Here is a 17039-nt window from a genome sequence, read left to right as displayed (position 1 = left end):
GCCTGTATGAAATCCAAGCTGTGAGCAAGGCTGTAATCTCTAGACCTGCAGCATGGAAACCCACTATGAGAAGGTGTAGGTAACAATTCACAGTGGTGCATCTTCCTTCTTTAGTACAGCTTATGTGTACAGAGCATTTAGTACAGAGCATTTAGTACAGAGCAATGTGTAACTAGCATTTAGAGGCTTACTGGTAACAAGAGAGATCATGGATTCATCACCTGAATTGCATAGAGAGGTATTTTCCAGCAATTACAACCCACTCCACCTGCCTGCAATCTGAACTTTAACATGTCAGCAGTTTATGAGGCAGACAGGGAAGGAGACGGGTAAACTACTTAACTGTGGCCCCTAAGCTCTTCTGTTAATTCAGACATGTTAAGGCTGAAGGCTGCACAACTCATTCTAAAGAGGTTCGGTCTTCCCACCTGCTCTCTGAACATCAGCAGGTATGATAACAACCACCTAGTAAAACAAAACAAGTTAGATCTTATACTGAAGATCACTAGGAGCAAAAAGAAATGGAGCAGCCTTTACCACACTTAAAGCACCCACCATTCTGCAGGAACAGCACTGTACAAGTGATCACTGAATTTGGAAACTAATACCACCAATTTCAACCAAAAAAAACCCCAAAACATCTAAAAAGCACTGTATAGCTAAGTCTGGATGGATTTCCATATGGGCAGAACATGGCATTTACCTGCCATTTTGGCAAGCTCCCTATCCCATTTCTAGTTTCTACAACAACAGACTCATTTCCTCAAAGAAAGTTTAAATAAATAAATAAAAAAGACAATCCCCCATATTATTTCCTTTAATATAATTTCATTTTTTCAAGCACCTGAATTAAGTTTATCTTTAAAAACCTTTTCAAAAATAATTCAGCCTGAGACAGACCAATAAAAATGGAAAGTTGCAGAGTAGAACTAGAGAGCTATAAGCAACGGGGCAGGGAGGAGAACCTATCTGTCTTGCAGAAAATGTCACGCAACTTTAAGTATGTTCGTTCTTAGCCAGCTGTAAGAAAGAGAGACAAGTAAGACAGAGCAATCCAATGCTTATGAGTTGGGACTCTTCCAATCATGCATCTCAATACAGTCAAATGCAAGGTCAGATATCTAGCAACACAGAGAACAGAGGTCACACAGGATGAACCCTGGGAGTCAGTGTCTCTGGAAAGAACAATGGATCATACTGGATAATCAGCTTAACCTGAGCTTGCAGCCAGCTTCTGGTCAAAGAACCCGCAAAGATATCATGGATATTTACACAGCAAAGTATCAAGTAGAAATGAAAATGAAGTACTATCTCTGCAAACAGCACTGTGCTGGAGGAGCGCTACTGGAATATCCAATGCTTATAACTTCACCACCATGAAAAGATATTGACCCAAAGCAATGCTCAGAAAAGGGTCACAAAAAAAACAAACAGATCATCACAGAAATACCTTTATAATGAGAATTCAGAGCTCAATTTCATTTTCTTAAGAAAAGCTTAATCTATGGGCCACAAGTAGCTATATGACAAAAAAAACCAAAAAACCAAAACCAACAGAGAGCTTACTGACTGAATGGACAATGAAACAAAAGAAAATACCTGGACCCAAAGCTACTCAAATTTGTACAGTAAAGGTACATACTTTCAAGTCAGGATTATATTAGCTGAAACTCTATTTGTTAACACAATTAATATTTCATCACCTTAAGTCTTCAAAGCAAGATTATATGCCTGAAATACATTATTAGTCAAACATGAGTTATGGACCTTATGCAGAAATTACTGAGCCAAGTGTTTGCTCTGTGCTTTACACTGATCCCTTTGGGCCTTAAAGTATATACATGTACTCTATAAGGATTGTAAAGAACAAACTAGCTTTCTCTGTAGAGAACAAAGTATCATTTCCATTCATGCTTTATCTGCAAGAGAAACAAACATGAACTTTCTATCTCTAAAGCAGTTGTTTTAAACAAGGCTTTTAAAATTCTTCAATACACAGAAAAATATTAACCTCTTAAGAGACCAAAATGCATTACCCCCTTGGCTGTAGTTAAATACATCATTTCCAGAAAAATACCTGCTTAGATATCTTCACACATATTAGGTACAAAGACAATGCCATTTCCTCTACAAGCTTTCTTACAAGACAGCCTTGTTCCATTCTGGGGACAGAAGTAAAACTTACACAAACCCACAAACCACCAAACACACACATGAAAAAAACCCCAACACCATTTTCTATCTTTACCTGTTCCTGTACATCTTCAAACTCTGAACTAAGAAGCTCTATGAAGATGGGGACAGCTCCTGCTTGGATCACTATTCGAGTCTGAAGGGAATTTCCAGAGGCAATATTTGTCAGCACCCATGCAGCTTCAAACTGGAAAACAAGCACAAAAGGCAGTTTACGAGGAGCCTTCCATGCCACCCCAAGACTGAAAAACAAATGTCTTAAAGACAGAAAGAAGTGGTGCAAGGAAAACATGACATATTACTGATCAACACAGACAATTTGCAAAGTAAGTCTGAGAATCACAGTTAAGACTTAATATTGCTTGAAATCAAGATTTGCAGAAGTTCCTTATGAGAACAAGATCAGGTTTGCTGTGCTTTTTCCAGTATTATTTTCTTGCTATGCAACTCTATTGTCTGTGGTCTGTTCTACTACCTCTCCTTACCAACTAAGAACTTATATACAAAAACTGAGTCTTCCCACAAGACATCTGATACCTGCATTCACTGAATCAGCAATGATTTTCCTGAAGATGCAGAGACGCTGACAAAACTTGATGGATATAAAGCAGATAAAAGACATTAAAAACAAAACAAAACAAACAACAAAAAAAGAGATTTAAATAAACAAACAAACAAAAAAACACCATCTTCACGATCACAATCTGGCAGAACTCTGCAACTACAGTAAAATACTGCTCTCATATTCTAGTGATCATTAGTGCTGCCACGAGTTATTACTGTATGATGGTTTTACTTCAACTTAAGAAATGCAAAGCTGAAATGCAAATTTTAACACTACCTGATACAGACCTCAGAAAATAGGGATTCTAGAAATCTAGATTCTGGAAGACTTCTGCATGTTTTTCAGTCAAAAAATTATTACACTACACTAAATCCTACCAAATACATTCAAAATCTAGAGAACAAAAGACTGCTAAAAGATGAATGAAAAGGCAAAATTCAACAAACAGTGAAAATGGACACTTGCATGCTACAAATGACCCATTTTGACACTTCTAATGAATTTTATTAAACTGATGCTGATCCAGCAGTATTCCAGTGAAAATCCTGATACAGTTTCCAAGTCTAGCTATCTCTGAAGAGCAGCAAGGACTTATATTTAGGATTTAACCATAGAAGCAATTCCTGCTAAAGAAATACAGAGAATCCTGAAAAGGACATGAAATAAGAATTCTGCAGTTAAGCCTAGGAATTGTGCAAGGCTTTTATTTTTTAAGTGTTATTAATTATTAAAGACATTAGTTTTAAAAATCCTTCCCTCCTGAAGAACTAAAAGAGAAATTATCTCCTGGTAAAATGTGACCAGAATAAACGATTCCAAAATACACTGCTGTAATACACAAAGATTATGGGCTGCAATAAAGCAGAAACATAGGACGTCAAAACTGCAACACTCATCATTCAGAACTCAAAGCAAAACGTTTAGGCCAGAGCTTAAAGGACAACAAAGTGTACAGGCTTTCCTGTAATTTTACTTTCTCTGAAGTCAGCATCTAGTGTTTTGTGAGGCAGTATTAACAGGATTATTAGTCATCTTTCAACCACAGAGTTTTCTTATTCACATTTGAGAACTTAAACCTTTGGTTTCCTAATGGATGTCACCAGGCTGAACCACTCACAACTTGCAAACTCACACAGAGAAGAAACACCATGTATAAACCATTCAAACAAATTTAAGACCAAATAGCATATACTTCTTGCTCAAATCTGTACTTCACTTCCAATATTTATATAGTAAGTTTGGATTATAAACTAGTCATAGGATCTCCCCACCTTTTGTGAAACAAAGTTCTGTTAAAGTGAACTTTTCCAAATTAGAATCAAGGGCGAATTACATGACGCCCTTATGTGAGCACCACTTAACATTTCAGATGGTGTAGGTTACAGAAAGGTCAGCAGAGTGACAGTTTTTCTCTTCCGTCTCCACAGCTGGATACCTGATGCTCCATGATGTATGAACTAAGGAACAGCCACATGCAAACGGCAAAGGATGGAAAACCAAAATACTTTATGACAACTGAAGTTCATTAAAAGGAAGAAAACCTCAACCAGGGGATGATCATGGTACCTGTGTGATACTGTTCTTTTCTTAAGATTTCTATCTCCATCACAAAAAGATTTTGCACTTCAGACAAATCTACTTGTTCACTTAAGGCTTCAGTAATCATGGAGAAGAGGGGACCTTTTTAAGTCTGAAAATTGCTTAGTAAAAACTGTACAGAGAAATTCCAGACAAATTATGCTTTCCTACCACTGATACCAGAAACCTACTTTTTAGCAGACGTTCCCATTGACAACACAGGAGAAAACCAGAGCATAAAGCCACATAAAATTCCAAGTTCATCAACACAGAAGAGTTGCCATATTCAATTCACCATACAAATATCTATAGTATCCGAGCAAAAATATACTTCACTGTTTCCAGAATGAATTGAAAAATCCTGTCCTTCTACAGCTAGGCTGGACACTGAAATGCCTAGAACAGCACACCCAATCTTTGCCTATGCCAAGGAACAATTCTAGAAACACTGACAAAGTAAAAACAAGCATTAAAAAGTCAGGTCAAGAGGAACTTCCTAATTGTTCACAGCAAAAAAGTTCTACCTGCAAACCCTGAGCTGTCAAGCTGGCAGGCAAATTTGGCAGGATGAGGGAAAAAGAATCAATTGGAACGGAATATCATGAGAAATGTATTCAGGTTTATATTTTAAACGCTTCATTTCAAACTTTAGGACAAGCTTGGAAGTTTCAATTTGATTTTTGCCTTTTCTGTGTAAAAATTAATACAATACACATTATGCCAGTAAGGCCACAGTAATTTGACTCTGTCTACAGTTGCTTCTGAAGTTTTTTTAAACTAGAGATACGTCTGCATTTGATGAAGTATCCTCTACCTTTATCTTCCCTTATTATTTAAATATGCCCTTCAAAAAGGGGAGCTTGTTCCCCTTTATCTGCCTGTCTCACATTTCCATGCTAGAGTCCTATCAGTAATAAAAGGCATTCCATCATTTTTACATCAGACCACTTACAAACTTTCTCCTGGAGCTGCAAATCAAGTGGCTTAAATCTGACACATATTCTCAGTTACTTCCACAGACTCTTCAAAGGTAGCTAACAGACATTTGCAATTCTGTGGATATCAATTTGAAAAGTAATTCCTCTAAATGGTACTTCTTTTCTACTGTTCAAGAAAAAAAAAAGTATCCTTTTTTTTTTTGTATCTCCATTCACCAAAATTTGGACATCACATGGCATTAAAAAATGCCTTATACGTGTTGACAAACACTGACTCTAACCTATATATTGTATTTAATGGTTACCTGTTAACATTTTTTTCTTTTACTAAATAATTCCTTTTCTTGCATTTTCTACTACCCCAGAAGAAAGAGCTCTGACTAGAAAAAGGGACAGCTGGAAATGAGAAGCAACGCCAAGACAAATTAGCCACCACTGTAGCAGATGCAATTTAGTTTCTGACATCAAAGCAAGTTTCAAGGTTTCTATGTTTATCATTATGGATTCCAATTCCAAATTTCCTTTAATTTAATCAAAAAATTAAGTCATTATTTTAAAGATATAAAATTGTTTTCAATTAGAACAAAAAAAGACAAACACTAAAGTTTAGTTTGACAGCTTTTCATCTGCTGAGGTCCAAATTTCAAACTCTGTTTTTGTTACATGATGAAGTGGAAAGACCCCGTCCTAGCAATCACACAATGCAACTCAAGAGGTCTTATCTCTCAGTCCTGTCCCCAAAGGTCTTGCTACAAAAATTCCAGAGTTAGAATAGCATTTTTAACCTAGTGAAGAGTGAAGTGAAGCTAATTAAACAAATACTCGACTTCTTTATCTACCGACTTTCACCACCAAATGCCTTTCTAATATAGGAAGACATTATTTATATTTGTATACCTGTAATGTACAGTTTTCTTTTCGTTTGAGGAACTCCACAAACCTGGCCACCACTCCTGGTGTGCTTATGACTTCATCTATTGGGGGATTTGGTTCTGTGTAAAATAAAGAGCAAGTTAGATACATTCATTTATTTGTAGGGAAATTCTCAAATTACTTCATCAAAATGACATGCAATGACATACTGACTACTCCTCTTTTCTGAGAGTGTATTTTTTTTCTACAATATTACTTTACCATTACTAAAAGAAAATGTATTCCTATCTGTCACATAGGAAGACTCCAGCCTGAATTTTGAGGTAATGAAGTAACATGACTAAAAACGCTAATGCACTCAAGCATACCTACAGCAGTTCTGTGAAATCACTCTGGCATGCACACATGCAGAGAAACATCACTATATCAGCATATTTTAGCCATGGAGACACCACCTACAATATTTAAACTTGCATCCAAGATTAGACATCATGTCTGCATCACTTAATAGTTATACAAGAAAATCACAAGAACTATTATATACATCTCGCTGACATTTCGCAAAACAGAGCTTCACTCACAAAGTTCTGGATGAAACTCAGTTTTTATTGCTGTCAAAGTAAAAACACATGCCAGGGACATTTTAACATGTTCTCCAAGTAATTTCAGCCCTTACCTTTAGAAAGAAGCTTTCGGAACTTCTGGGTGGCTGAAAGCTGTTGTTCTGGACTATTGGAGAAAATCATCTCAATCATATCAGAGGTGATGACTGCACTCTAAGATTCAGGTGGGAGAAAACAGAATGAAAGTGAAAGGGAGCAAGAAGGAAAACAAAATCTGAAATTGATCGTAAAAAAGGTTACAATGTTTGCTAAACCAGTATTAATTTTACCTCTTATTGAGTAAACACTTATATAAAACCATTATGAAAAACAAATGAGTTTAAAATATAAATAAATTTGCATTACAAATACTTTTATTAAAGTACAAACTTATTTACGTCTACATAAGCAGCATCATTCTTAAATGTAGTCTTTTCTTTCGGGAAGCCAAAATTCAGGTTTTACTTTACATAGAAGAAAAAGAAAAAAAAAACACAAACAAACAAACCAAAATCACTCTTCAGAATGTCTCGCCAATATTATCTCCCCTTTCTTTCCTCTCTCCCCTCCTCTAAAACTAATGTAAAATTGTCCACTTTGACACAAGGTAGTTTAAATTGGAATAGCAATTACTGTTATGCAAGAACACCACTTCGAGTACGCTACTGTTTAGATTTCTGTAACATGTACATTTTGACTCATTCTCTTACACCAAAATGTACAGGACCTCTCACTTTTAGAGGAGTTGACAAACCTAATGCTTGTCATCATTATCAAGTATGAGTATTAAATTTTCCATAATACTGATGTTTCCACTAAGGAATCTAAATTAAATCAGTGACCTTTCTTATGCCAGGTAAAAATCCGACATTCTTTTAATCATACACATAAACGCATGTAAGAAGAATAACGAAAGTCAGATTTTTTTTTCTTCCACTTCTTAATCCTTAAGATAGATCTGATCCAAACTGTAAGATAGCCAGAAACAGTGCTGAAAATACTTAAGCATTGTCTGTAACAGCTAACTGTTACTGTTAAGACCCTGAAATGAATGATATTTGAAATAAACTGCCTAATGGTAGTATCACAATTAGATAGGCTCCTTTCCTTACTTTTACTATCTATTTAATGTATGTTTCTAAACAAATGATTAAGTGGTATTTAGGACTTGTCTGACATATAAAGGCTATCTTGAAGGGTAAACTAATATGTTCTATTAGTGATCGACCCCATTGTTCATAGGCATTTCTCTGTTACTGTGTAATTTTCTAGGGTGGTATAACAACCAACAGAAACCAAATCCAACCTGATTTCTAGGAAAACTTCTTTTTTAGAGTCTGAATACAAAACAAAAGCATGAAGATCAGTAATCAGACTTTAAAGTGAGGACTGCACTTTCCTTAAACCTCTCTGGTACAGCCCAAATCCTTTACCATTTTTCCTTCTAGGGAGACAACCATGGTAAAGAAACAGGGAGAAAGCAGAAAAGTCTAATTTCCACTAAAAGTTTTAACTCTAGGGAGAAACTCCAGCTTGGAAGGGAGTTTAGATCACATGCACATAGATAAGCTAGGCTTAGCTGCATTTCCAACACCCTGGCTAAAAGTGGCTGCCCCTCAAAGTCCACTAACAAAGATTTCCACTGAGCCTCTTTTTTACTTTGTAAGCAGCAATAACACATTACCTGGTTTGTATTTTCAAATTTCAAGCATTATGAAATTCAGATTAAAAAAAACCCAACCCTGGGCAATAGTTTCTCATCATAAAACATTACCCATAATCACTCACAACGGAAGTAATCAGTCTGCCTGGAAAAATGACTTTTTCTTTCGTTTTCTTGAAAGTATATCCACCAAGCAACCACTGCCTATAATATTCTTCTCTCACATAATTTGTTTTAAGGCAGTTGACTGAGAAAGGTGTTTACAAGTTGTCTTCTAAATTCCATTCCCCTCAAGTCACTGCACAACAAGCCTCCCCAGTTTCAACAGTGTACTCCTTTCTCATCACTTACAGAAGTCATCTCCATGTTGTTCATCTGAGCCTCATGGAAGCCACCATCTGACATCACTTCCTCCTCCGCTTCTTCCTCAGCTGTTGCAACATTTCGGCGTTTAAACAGCTAAAGAGGGAAAGTATTTAAGATACATAGTAAATATTAGGCTGCAATAAAAAAAGACAACATACGCTATCACCTGAAAGAAGCTAATACACTGGCTACAAGACTCCACGGTAATGAAGAACGTTTGTCATGGAGTAAATGAAAGCAGCAACGGGCTCCACCTACAAGACACCTATAGCTTCCAGACAATTGTTTTCTTGCTGAGGGCTCAAAAGACCTGAAAAACTGCAGTGTGTAACAGATCTTTGTAGATCACATGCAGAAGCTGGAATGAGAAGGCTTTGGAGGATGATCACATAGGACTGCAATTGTACTGGGATGAACAGAATTTGGTTGCTACTACCACTTATTAATCCAACTGTCCCACTGGAAGGAACATTCACAATAACAAGATGGCTTTGGGAGTGTTGCTTGGCCTGTTGAGTTCAGGAGGCAGGGCTGCAGCACTGAACCATATCAGACATGCACCAGTACAGACAGGCAAGACAGAGACCTGACAACAGACCTGCTGTCGTTACTCTCCTCTCCAGAGAAGATGGAGAGGAAACAGTAAAAACACGTGAAACTGCCAAGCCTACAGCAACGCTAGATCAGTGATAGGCATCCTTACAGAATGCTATTCCTTCTAAGCTACTGTATAATGTGCCCACTCGAGCTCAACAAATGTGCTCAAATACAATTTCAAATCAAAACACATACAAACTTCAATCAGCCATGTGCCAAATACGTAAAAGAGAAGCAACTATACAGGGTCCAAAACTGCAGAGCTGCAGACTCTGCTTGCGGCTCCACTGTTACTCCAGTGAGGATTAAAAACTCTCCTTAAAAGAAGGAAATACTGCCACAAGTTTTATTTCGCCAACCTGTGGTTATCTGCTCCACAGAGTTCAGAGGCACAAGTAAGACAGAAAATGACTCATCATTTTCCTAATTTAGCATTATGTACAAAGACCCATGGCATTCTGTGCGACCAATAGTCTGGAAATACTACCTGCACATACTGAGCAAAATCAACAGGAAGTATTGTAATTCCCTCCTAGAAATCCCCCTGCCTTGCCTTGACAGCATCTGGTATTGACACTGTGAAAACAATATTGGACAGAATAGATTAGATCTGACCTACCATTGAAAACACTATCTTCATTCTAACTCCAGAAACCTCAACACTAATGAAAAGGGTTTCATTACAACTTTATTTGAAATTGAACCAATCCCTTAAAGCTTCCAATGAACACAACTAAGAACAAACAGAAACGTTCAGTGCTACCTGTTTTTATCAGAATATGCTTTTCATCATGTCTTGCGTCCTGATTTTGGTTGGGATAGAGTTAATTATCTTCCTAGTATCTGGTGCAGTACTGTGTTTTGGCTTTAGTCTGAGGACAACACTGATAACACACCAATGTTTTAGTTGTTGCTAAGTAGCACTTATTCTGGTCAAGGACTTTTCAGTTTCTCATGCTCTCATGCCGGTGAGGAGGGGCACAAGAAGCCAGGAGGGAACAGAGACAAGACACCTGATCCAAACTAGCCAAAGGAGTATTCCATACCACAGCACGTCATGCTCAGTATAGAAACTGTGGGGAGTTATCTGAAAGGGGGCAATTGGTGCTCAGGTAAAGGCTGGGTATCAGCAGTGGTGAGCAACTGCACTGTGCATCACTGGCAGGGCAGGGCTTATTCCTTCCTCTATTTCCTATTATTACTATACTTTTATTTCAATTAGCAAAGTGTTCTTATCTCAACCCATGGGTTTTTTACCTTTTTTTCTGATTCTCCTCCCCATTCCAGTAATGGGGAAGGAGAGTGAGAGAGCAGCTGTGTGGTACTTAGTTGCCAGCTGAGCTTAAACCATTACATCTTGTTAGTGCTGCTATTTCCTGATAAGATAGAAACCTGCAGAACACCCACCACCTGGCAGCGTGAACAAAGTTGTAAGAACCAGAAAGACATGAGGAGGCAGAGAAGCTTCCTTCCCAAGCATCTTCTTCTTGATCACTTTGCATACAAGATACACTAAATCCACTAAAGGTACCAGCCTTATGAGCATAAACATAATCTGAGCTTTTTTTACTTCATGAACTGAAACTTAAAGACAAAAAACTGAGAAGAATCAGGTCAATAACTTCCTTCTTCCCTCAAGAAAATCATTACTGCAACTTCTAAGGACTTGGTCAGACCTTCTGCTCCTATTCTAACTGCAATGTTCCCTTCCATTTCACTCCAGCTTCCCACTCTTCGAACAGAGATTAGAGACAGCACAACTCAGAGGGTGAGGGGAAGAAAAAAACTGCCAAAACCTAAACAAAAAACAAACGAGACTCTCAAGTCGCCCTCAGTGCAAGCTGTGCAAGGTCAGACAGCTTTGTTCAAATCATCTTTAAGTTGCTCTGGCCAGTCTTACACTTGAGTGAATGAGGAGCACAGTTCTGTAAAGTCTGCAGAAGAGGCAGTGAGGTCTGCAGGTGACTGATTTCAGACTATGTATGAATTTCACTGGGCAGGAACAACTAACAAGGGGCTTAGAAGAAGCAAAGAGCCAGAGACAGTGCAAGACAAGACTGTTTAAGGACTGGTTACAGTTACCCCAAGCGTCGTACAGTACCTGCTCCTCTCTCTTTTGCTTCCGTAGCTGAAGACCCTCTTCCTCTCGCCTGCGACGCATCTCATCAGGATTTAGAGATTTGTTCTTGTAGCTCTTCAGTCGGAAGTTCTCTTTTCCTGAGGTCGTCATGGTTCCTTTACAATGCAATTACAAAAAAAAAAGAGAAGTCAGAAAAGAATTCCTATTCAATAGTACAGCATTTTATATTCTGTCTCCATCTCAATCTGTTAGCCAAGCACTTCTAGCCACTTCTCTTCTATATCTCATCACTTATCTTACAGTAACTTGGAAGGTATAAAGCAAAATTTCACAGAATTGTCACTTTGATGTGCTAGTTCTTCACATGAGATCAACAAATCTTCATTTTACTTCCCAAGGCTGCAAGGCACCAGAAAGTGAAATATTTTATTAAGAAGGAACTGAGATCTCTTAGGCAGAGCACACAACCTCAGCTTAAAAGGAAACTGCACTAATAAATCTTAACGTTTCTCCACACAGAAAATCAGCCAAACTAACTGTATAACCCACATTCACTCAGAAATGAGGGGGTCTTAGCTTTTTAGTTTAATTCAGTTTGCAAGTCAGTACAGCAGCCTTTTTTTTCCCTCCAAATCCACGCTTTAAGTTAATATGACACAATCCTGTGTTCCTTGTAGCCAGACAACGCCTACAAGAAAAATTAAATTAAGAATGAAATTTTAGGTGAGGATGGTTTAACCACTGAAAATGCTCACTCCTGCAAAAGGCAGCAGTGCTGTTCTTCCCCTCCTCCACACCTGCAGCCTCTAATCCTGCCACTCACTGCTTATCCAGAGGGGCCTTTTTTCAGGCACTGGCTTCCAAGTATTGCCTTACGTAACTCAGTAGATCAGCATTTATAGCTACCCATCATGATTTTCACATGTACAGTGCTGCACTTTGGAGTTACTTAGCATAAAACAGTAGCTGTAGAACTGTGTGGAAAGACTACTTCCCTACTCCCCTTAAATCAATAGGCTGTGTATCAGGTCTCGAAGTGCTCCATTCTGCTGGTACTTCTCTCCTTATATCCCCCCTTTAAATCTGAAAAAGATTGGGATTCCCACGCACCTTCATACAGATACAGAATCTCCAATACACTGCAAATATCTGCAACTCTGTAGTAGAATATTTAGGAAACTACGCTATGTGGCTTTTAAAGGTCTTTTTACAAATGCCCTAATGTGTTTTATTAAATGTGTCACCTAACTCTAATTCCATAAGCACAGAATAACCAGGTGATAAATGATCTCCTGTGCACTTTTTACTTTAAAATGGAGCAACACAAGTGTATACAGACTCTCATCAGCTTAGGTTTCCTATTTAAAATACATCAAAGGTGTAACTGAGTCTGCAGCTCCTCTTCTTTCAGTTAGCACGAAGAGTTTTAAGAGATTTAAAAAAGGATACCCAAATGTGCTTCTTATTAGAGCCTCTTCTGAAGTTGCTGCTACCTGACAACCGTTTATAAGAATTCCAAATGATCAGAACTGACTTTCATCGAAGACATAACACATCACTTCAAATGTTACTGGATTCTGCCAACTGAGATTTAAAAAACTGGTAAGGGACACAAAACTACTGTGTTCAATATCAGTCAGTCACAAATTGCACTGAATGAAAGTGAAACATAAAAACCTGGGCGTACAGGAAAGTAATTCAGCCTAATTCTGCTGAAAAGGCTCTTCCTGAAATGGCCTTTTTGTTTTTTTTAAATAGACGTCCTACAAAAAGATAAATCTCTTAAGACCAGAAGTTCCCTACATCATTCTTTAGAGCTTAGAGACCGCTTTGTTCCCCTTCTTTTCTTTTTTCTTAGAGTCTGAGCTGACAATGCTTGTGCTTCTTGCAATATGCTTGGCAGTAACATTTTCTTCCATTTTTAGTTTAACTGACTACTACCTGTACATTAAATATGCAAACTATTTGGGGAAGCCTTGGATTTTAACAGTAAAAAGAAGTTCAGGCTAACAAATACTCAAGAGTAAAATCTTTTGTTTCTAAAACATTTTGAAAGAAATGTTTGGTATGTCATAGAATCAGCAAAATGAACTCAAACAGCAGATGGACAACTATGAGCTCAAAGGATATGCCTGACAAGAAAACAGTTTTGCAGCAATCTGCCCTTAAATATAAACAAACACAGGAACAAACAGCAGCACAGATAAGGCTTTCTGTGATCCCAACCTCAGGCTTTCTGGGACACTATTAGTAATTACAGAGTCATAGAATGGTTCAGGCTGGAAAGGACCTTAAGATCATCTAGTTCCAACCCCCCTGCTACGGTAAGGGCTTCTCACCTTAGACCATGTCACCCAAGGCTCTGTCCAACCTGGCCTTGAACACTGCCAGGGACAGAGCATTCACCACTTCTTTGAGCAACCTGTTCCAGTGCCTCACCACCCTCACAGTAAAGAACTTCTTCCTTACATCTACCCTGAACTCTTCTTGCTTAAGTTTAAACCCATCACCCCTTGTCCTATCACTACAGTCCCTGATAAAGTCTCCAGCATCCTTGGAGGCCCAATTCTCTGTTTTTGCCTGAAACATACCTTCTCAAACTCACAAGATTGTATTTGCCATTACTGGGGACTGCAGGACTTTGATAACTCCTGAGATCATTTGCCGCCTTCTGTTTCAATCCCTAAATTTCTTAATTTAAAGAACTCTTTGATGGGGAATATATTTATTTCTTAATACTGAATTTCACTTCATTTCTATTACGTAGCCCCTCTGTGTGATGTCCCAGAGTTTCTGAACATCAATGACACCATCCAACTCCACCAACAGAATGTCCTAAGCATATTCTTCCTCGCTGTACCCATCACCCTCATCTCCCAACTTTTGTGTTAGTTTCTCTCCATCAATTTTTCTTCTGACTTTAAGGTAATAATTTTCATTTTCCTCTGAGCATTATTAGCCCTCTCCTGTTGTATTTTACATTGTTTCATTTATTGGCAATACAGGCACAGGATTACTTAAATTCTCTGACTTTACCTTAGCCCCTCTACCTAACAGCCTGACAAGAATTTTCTTTTGATTACATCATTTACAAGCTTTAGATGCAACTTTTGGCCATGCTCATTTCTGACTTTCAAGACAACTCACTTTGCTGACTAATCCCTTCTTCTGAGTAATGTGTACACTTAAAATCCTTTCAAAATAGCGCACTGTGTTTTACTCAGGAGTAAAGCCTTCCTACCAATTCCTACCACTAAATAACTGGGAAGACACTTTTTTCTATTCAATCCAACTAATAATGAGTTCAATAATTTATTTCATAGTATAAATCCCAACACACAGTCACATACCCATTTTATATACCTGCCTATCTAACCTGTATACCTATCAAAGCCAGCTATTTACTAAAAGAGGCTTTTGTAATACCCTCAACATATCCTAAAATCAATTCTTCATCATTACTTTTACTTCCCTGACTACTGGTGAAAAATTTAATGACTACATCAAGCAGTTCATCTAGCCCACACCTTTAGACCTATTCAGTGTGAGCGTACAACAATCCAACAGTATCTTTTACAGTCATCCAAAGATTGTTTGCTATAAATCTCCTCTTCCATTTTTCAGGATGCAGCCTTTCCCCCAGACTATACCGCAGAGGCAAAACAGCTTCAAATTGCCTCACCCACTATCAGCAGCTTTGTTGTGGCTTAACTGAAAACCTTTCAATGGTCACTTTACATTCACCCATGGTAATTGCTTCCTAGCAAACAGCAAAGGCTGGATCTTCTCTGTGCTATCAAAAGTAAAGCTACTTCTGATGAATATCTGTGGTCGTCATGGAAATGTTCTATCCACCTTTACTTTCCTAAACATAGCGGAGTATTTTCCACAATTCTGGATACACCCATCTCAGATAAATCCTCTGGCAACCCAGTGAGTTTTTGTTGTGTATTCTTTGGGGTTGTGTGCAGCACCTCTCAAACCCAAATACTTTCTCCCCCTCAGTTTAGCTGCCATGAAAAAATAATCTGTAGTAAAACTAAGAACACCACCTCTTCCTGAATGTCTGCATTACAATCCCCAATGGTTTTTGCTGATCAAGACAAGTACCCTACCAAATGTAGATGTGTTCTATGTGCACATTTCTGGGAAAAAGCATTTCTCAATGCTCATCAAGTCAAAGAAATTCAGAGGCACTGCAAAACAGTCATTTCCTGCAGTGACCTACCTTGTCCCAAGCAATCATCTAGATAGGAACAAAAATGAACTCCCTGCCTTCTTAAATCAGATATTGCTCTCACTAGACGTAAGAGCTTTGCCAGAAGGAATGCCATGTGATTAATACTCTTGGATATGCCACATGTCAGAGATATGTAAAAACAAAGGCCTTACAAACCAGGAACTCCATAGTGGTATATATAACCCAGATGACTGAAACGAAGATTACCAAATACACTGCTGATATTAAAGACCATTTTAGACAAACTTTCCTTCTTTGAAATCAGGAGTGGGAACAAGAAAAAACAAGTAAGTATTTCAGAAGTGTAGACCTGTACAAGAAATTCTCCTTTCCAGTGGAAATACATCAGAACAAGATGACTTGAAAATTAAGGCTGACAAGGAAGTTGAAAAGAAATGGTGGGAGTGATAGAAAAAGTTTTCCTGAAGATCCATCATCTAACATACTACCAGTCTACATTTCCTGATAGAGGCAGTTGTCAGAAGGAAAGGACTCACTGGAAGCATACTTGTGAGCTCTCCTGTACCATCAAGCTGTCTCCACTTTAGATTGCTGCTACAGCGACAATGAAAATGCACTGTCAGCCTTGAAAGGACAACCCACGCTGGAAACAGAGCTGCCAAGACAGAATTCCAAGCAGTGAGAGATGCTGGAATTATTCAAGGGAAGAAATAGTTCAACTATGCTACAAAACCTTTACTCCCAAGGAAATTTTTGTTTGCTTATTGGCTCTGCCACAGGACTCGAGACCTCTTAGAAAATTAAAGCTGCCTCACAATCATGCTTCTTGACATCACTCCAAACACCTACAGCACAGCCTGGGCGAATGTTTGAGCTCTGATTACAGGATGCATCATCTTCTGACAGTCTTAGCGAGAGACTAGAAAATCTATCCAATTTTTAAACCTATGCTGAAAGCAGCACTTGGTTATCCATTACTCTCATTAACGTACTTCCCTAAAAATCCATCATTTTGGCCACAAATGTGTTTGGGTTTTTCCCCCCAAGTGAAGTGTAGACTTTGTAAAGGTCTTCTTTTTTCTTTTTTTTTTTTTTTGGCAACTCTAAGGCAATGTTTCCAAAATGCTAAAAAAAGTTTATAAATCTTGTGGAAGTAAACTGTCAGCTTTCTTGAAGGTGACAGACAACAACAGGTCTTAATAATAATAAAGTCATCAACTGAGATTAATGTTATCTCCCTGGAAAAACTCCTAGAACAACACACTACATTTACCATCATTTTAGAGAGATTAAAAACATCCACCAAGTCTCTACACTCCTGACAATGTTATTTGAGGGGAAAGAAGAGAAAGAAAATCAGCAGACTGACTTTTACTGTCACCT

The 17039-nt window shown here is 38.1% G+C and overlaps 1 protein-coding gene across 1 annotated transcript in view; it reads right to left on the bottom strand.

Moving 5' to 3' along the window:
• KPNA1 (karyopherin subunit alpha 1) overlaps nucleotides 1-17039 on the bottom strand; it is a 51946-nt gene that overhangs the window by 28268 nt on the left and 6639 nt on the right. The window contains exons 2-6 of the mRNA XM_061365594.1: nucleotides 11477-11610; nucleotides 8764-8871; nucleotides 6824-6923; nucleotides 6172-6266; nucleotides 2249-2380 (exon numbers count right to left, since the gene is read on the bottom strand). Coding sequence (XP_061221578.1) covers nucleotides 2249-2380; nucleotides 6172-6266; nucleotides 6824-6923; nucleotides 8764-8871; nucleotides 11477-11605 — 564 coding nt within the window. The 5' untranslated portion in view covers nucleotides 11606-11610. The remainder of the gene's footprint in view (nucleotides 1-2248; nucleotides 2381-6171; nucleotides 6267-6823; nucleotides 6924-8763; nucleotides 8872-11476; nucleotides 11611-17039) is intronic.

The sequence above is a fragment of the Neopsephotus bourkii genome, unplaced genomic scaffold (genome assembly GCF_033783945.1).
Source record: "Neopsephotus bourkii isolate Nb327-2 ecotype Australia unplaced genomic scaffold, CSIRO-AGI_Nbou_v1 NB_1287, whole genome shotgun sequence".
In the NCBI taxonomy this organism is placed as follows: domain Eukaryota; kingdom Metazoa; phylum Chordata; class Aves; order Psittaciformes; family Psittacidae; genus Neopsephotus; species Neopsephotus bourkii.
Note: the sequence above shows the minus strand (reverse complement) of the source record. Positions and strands in the feature narration are given on the sequence as shown.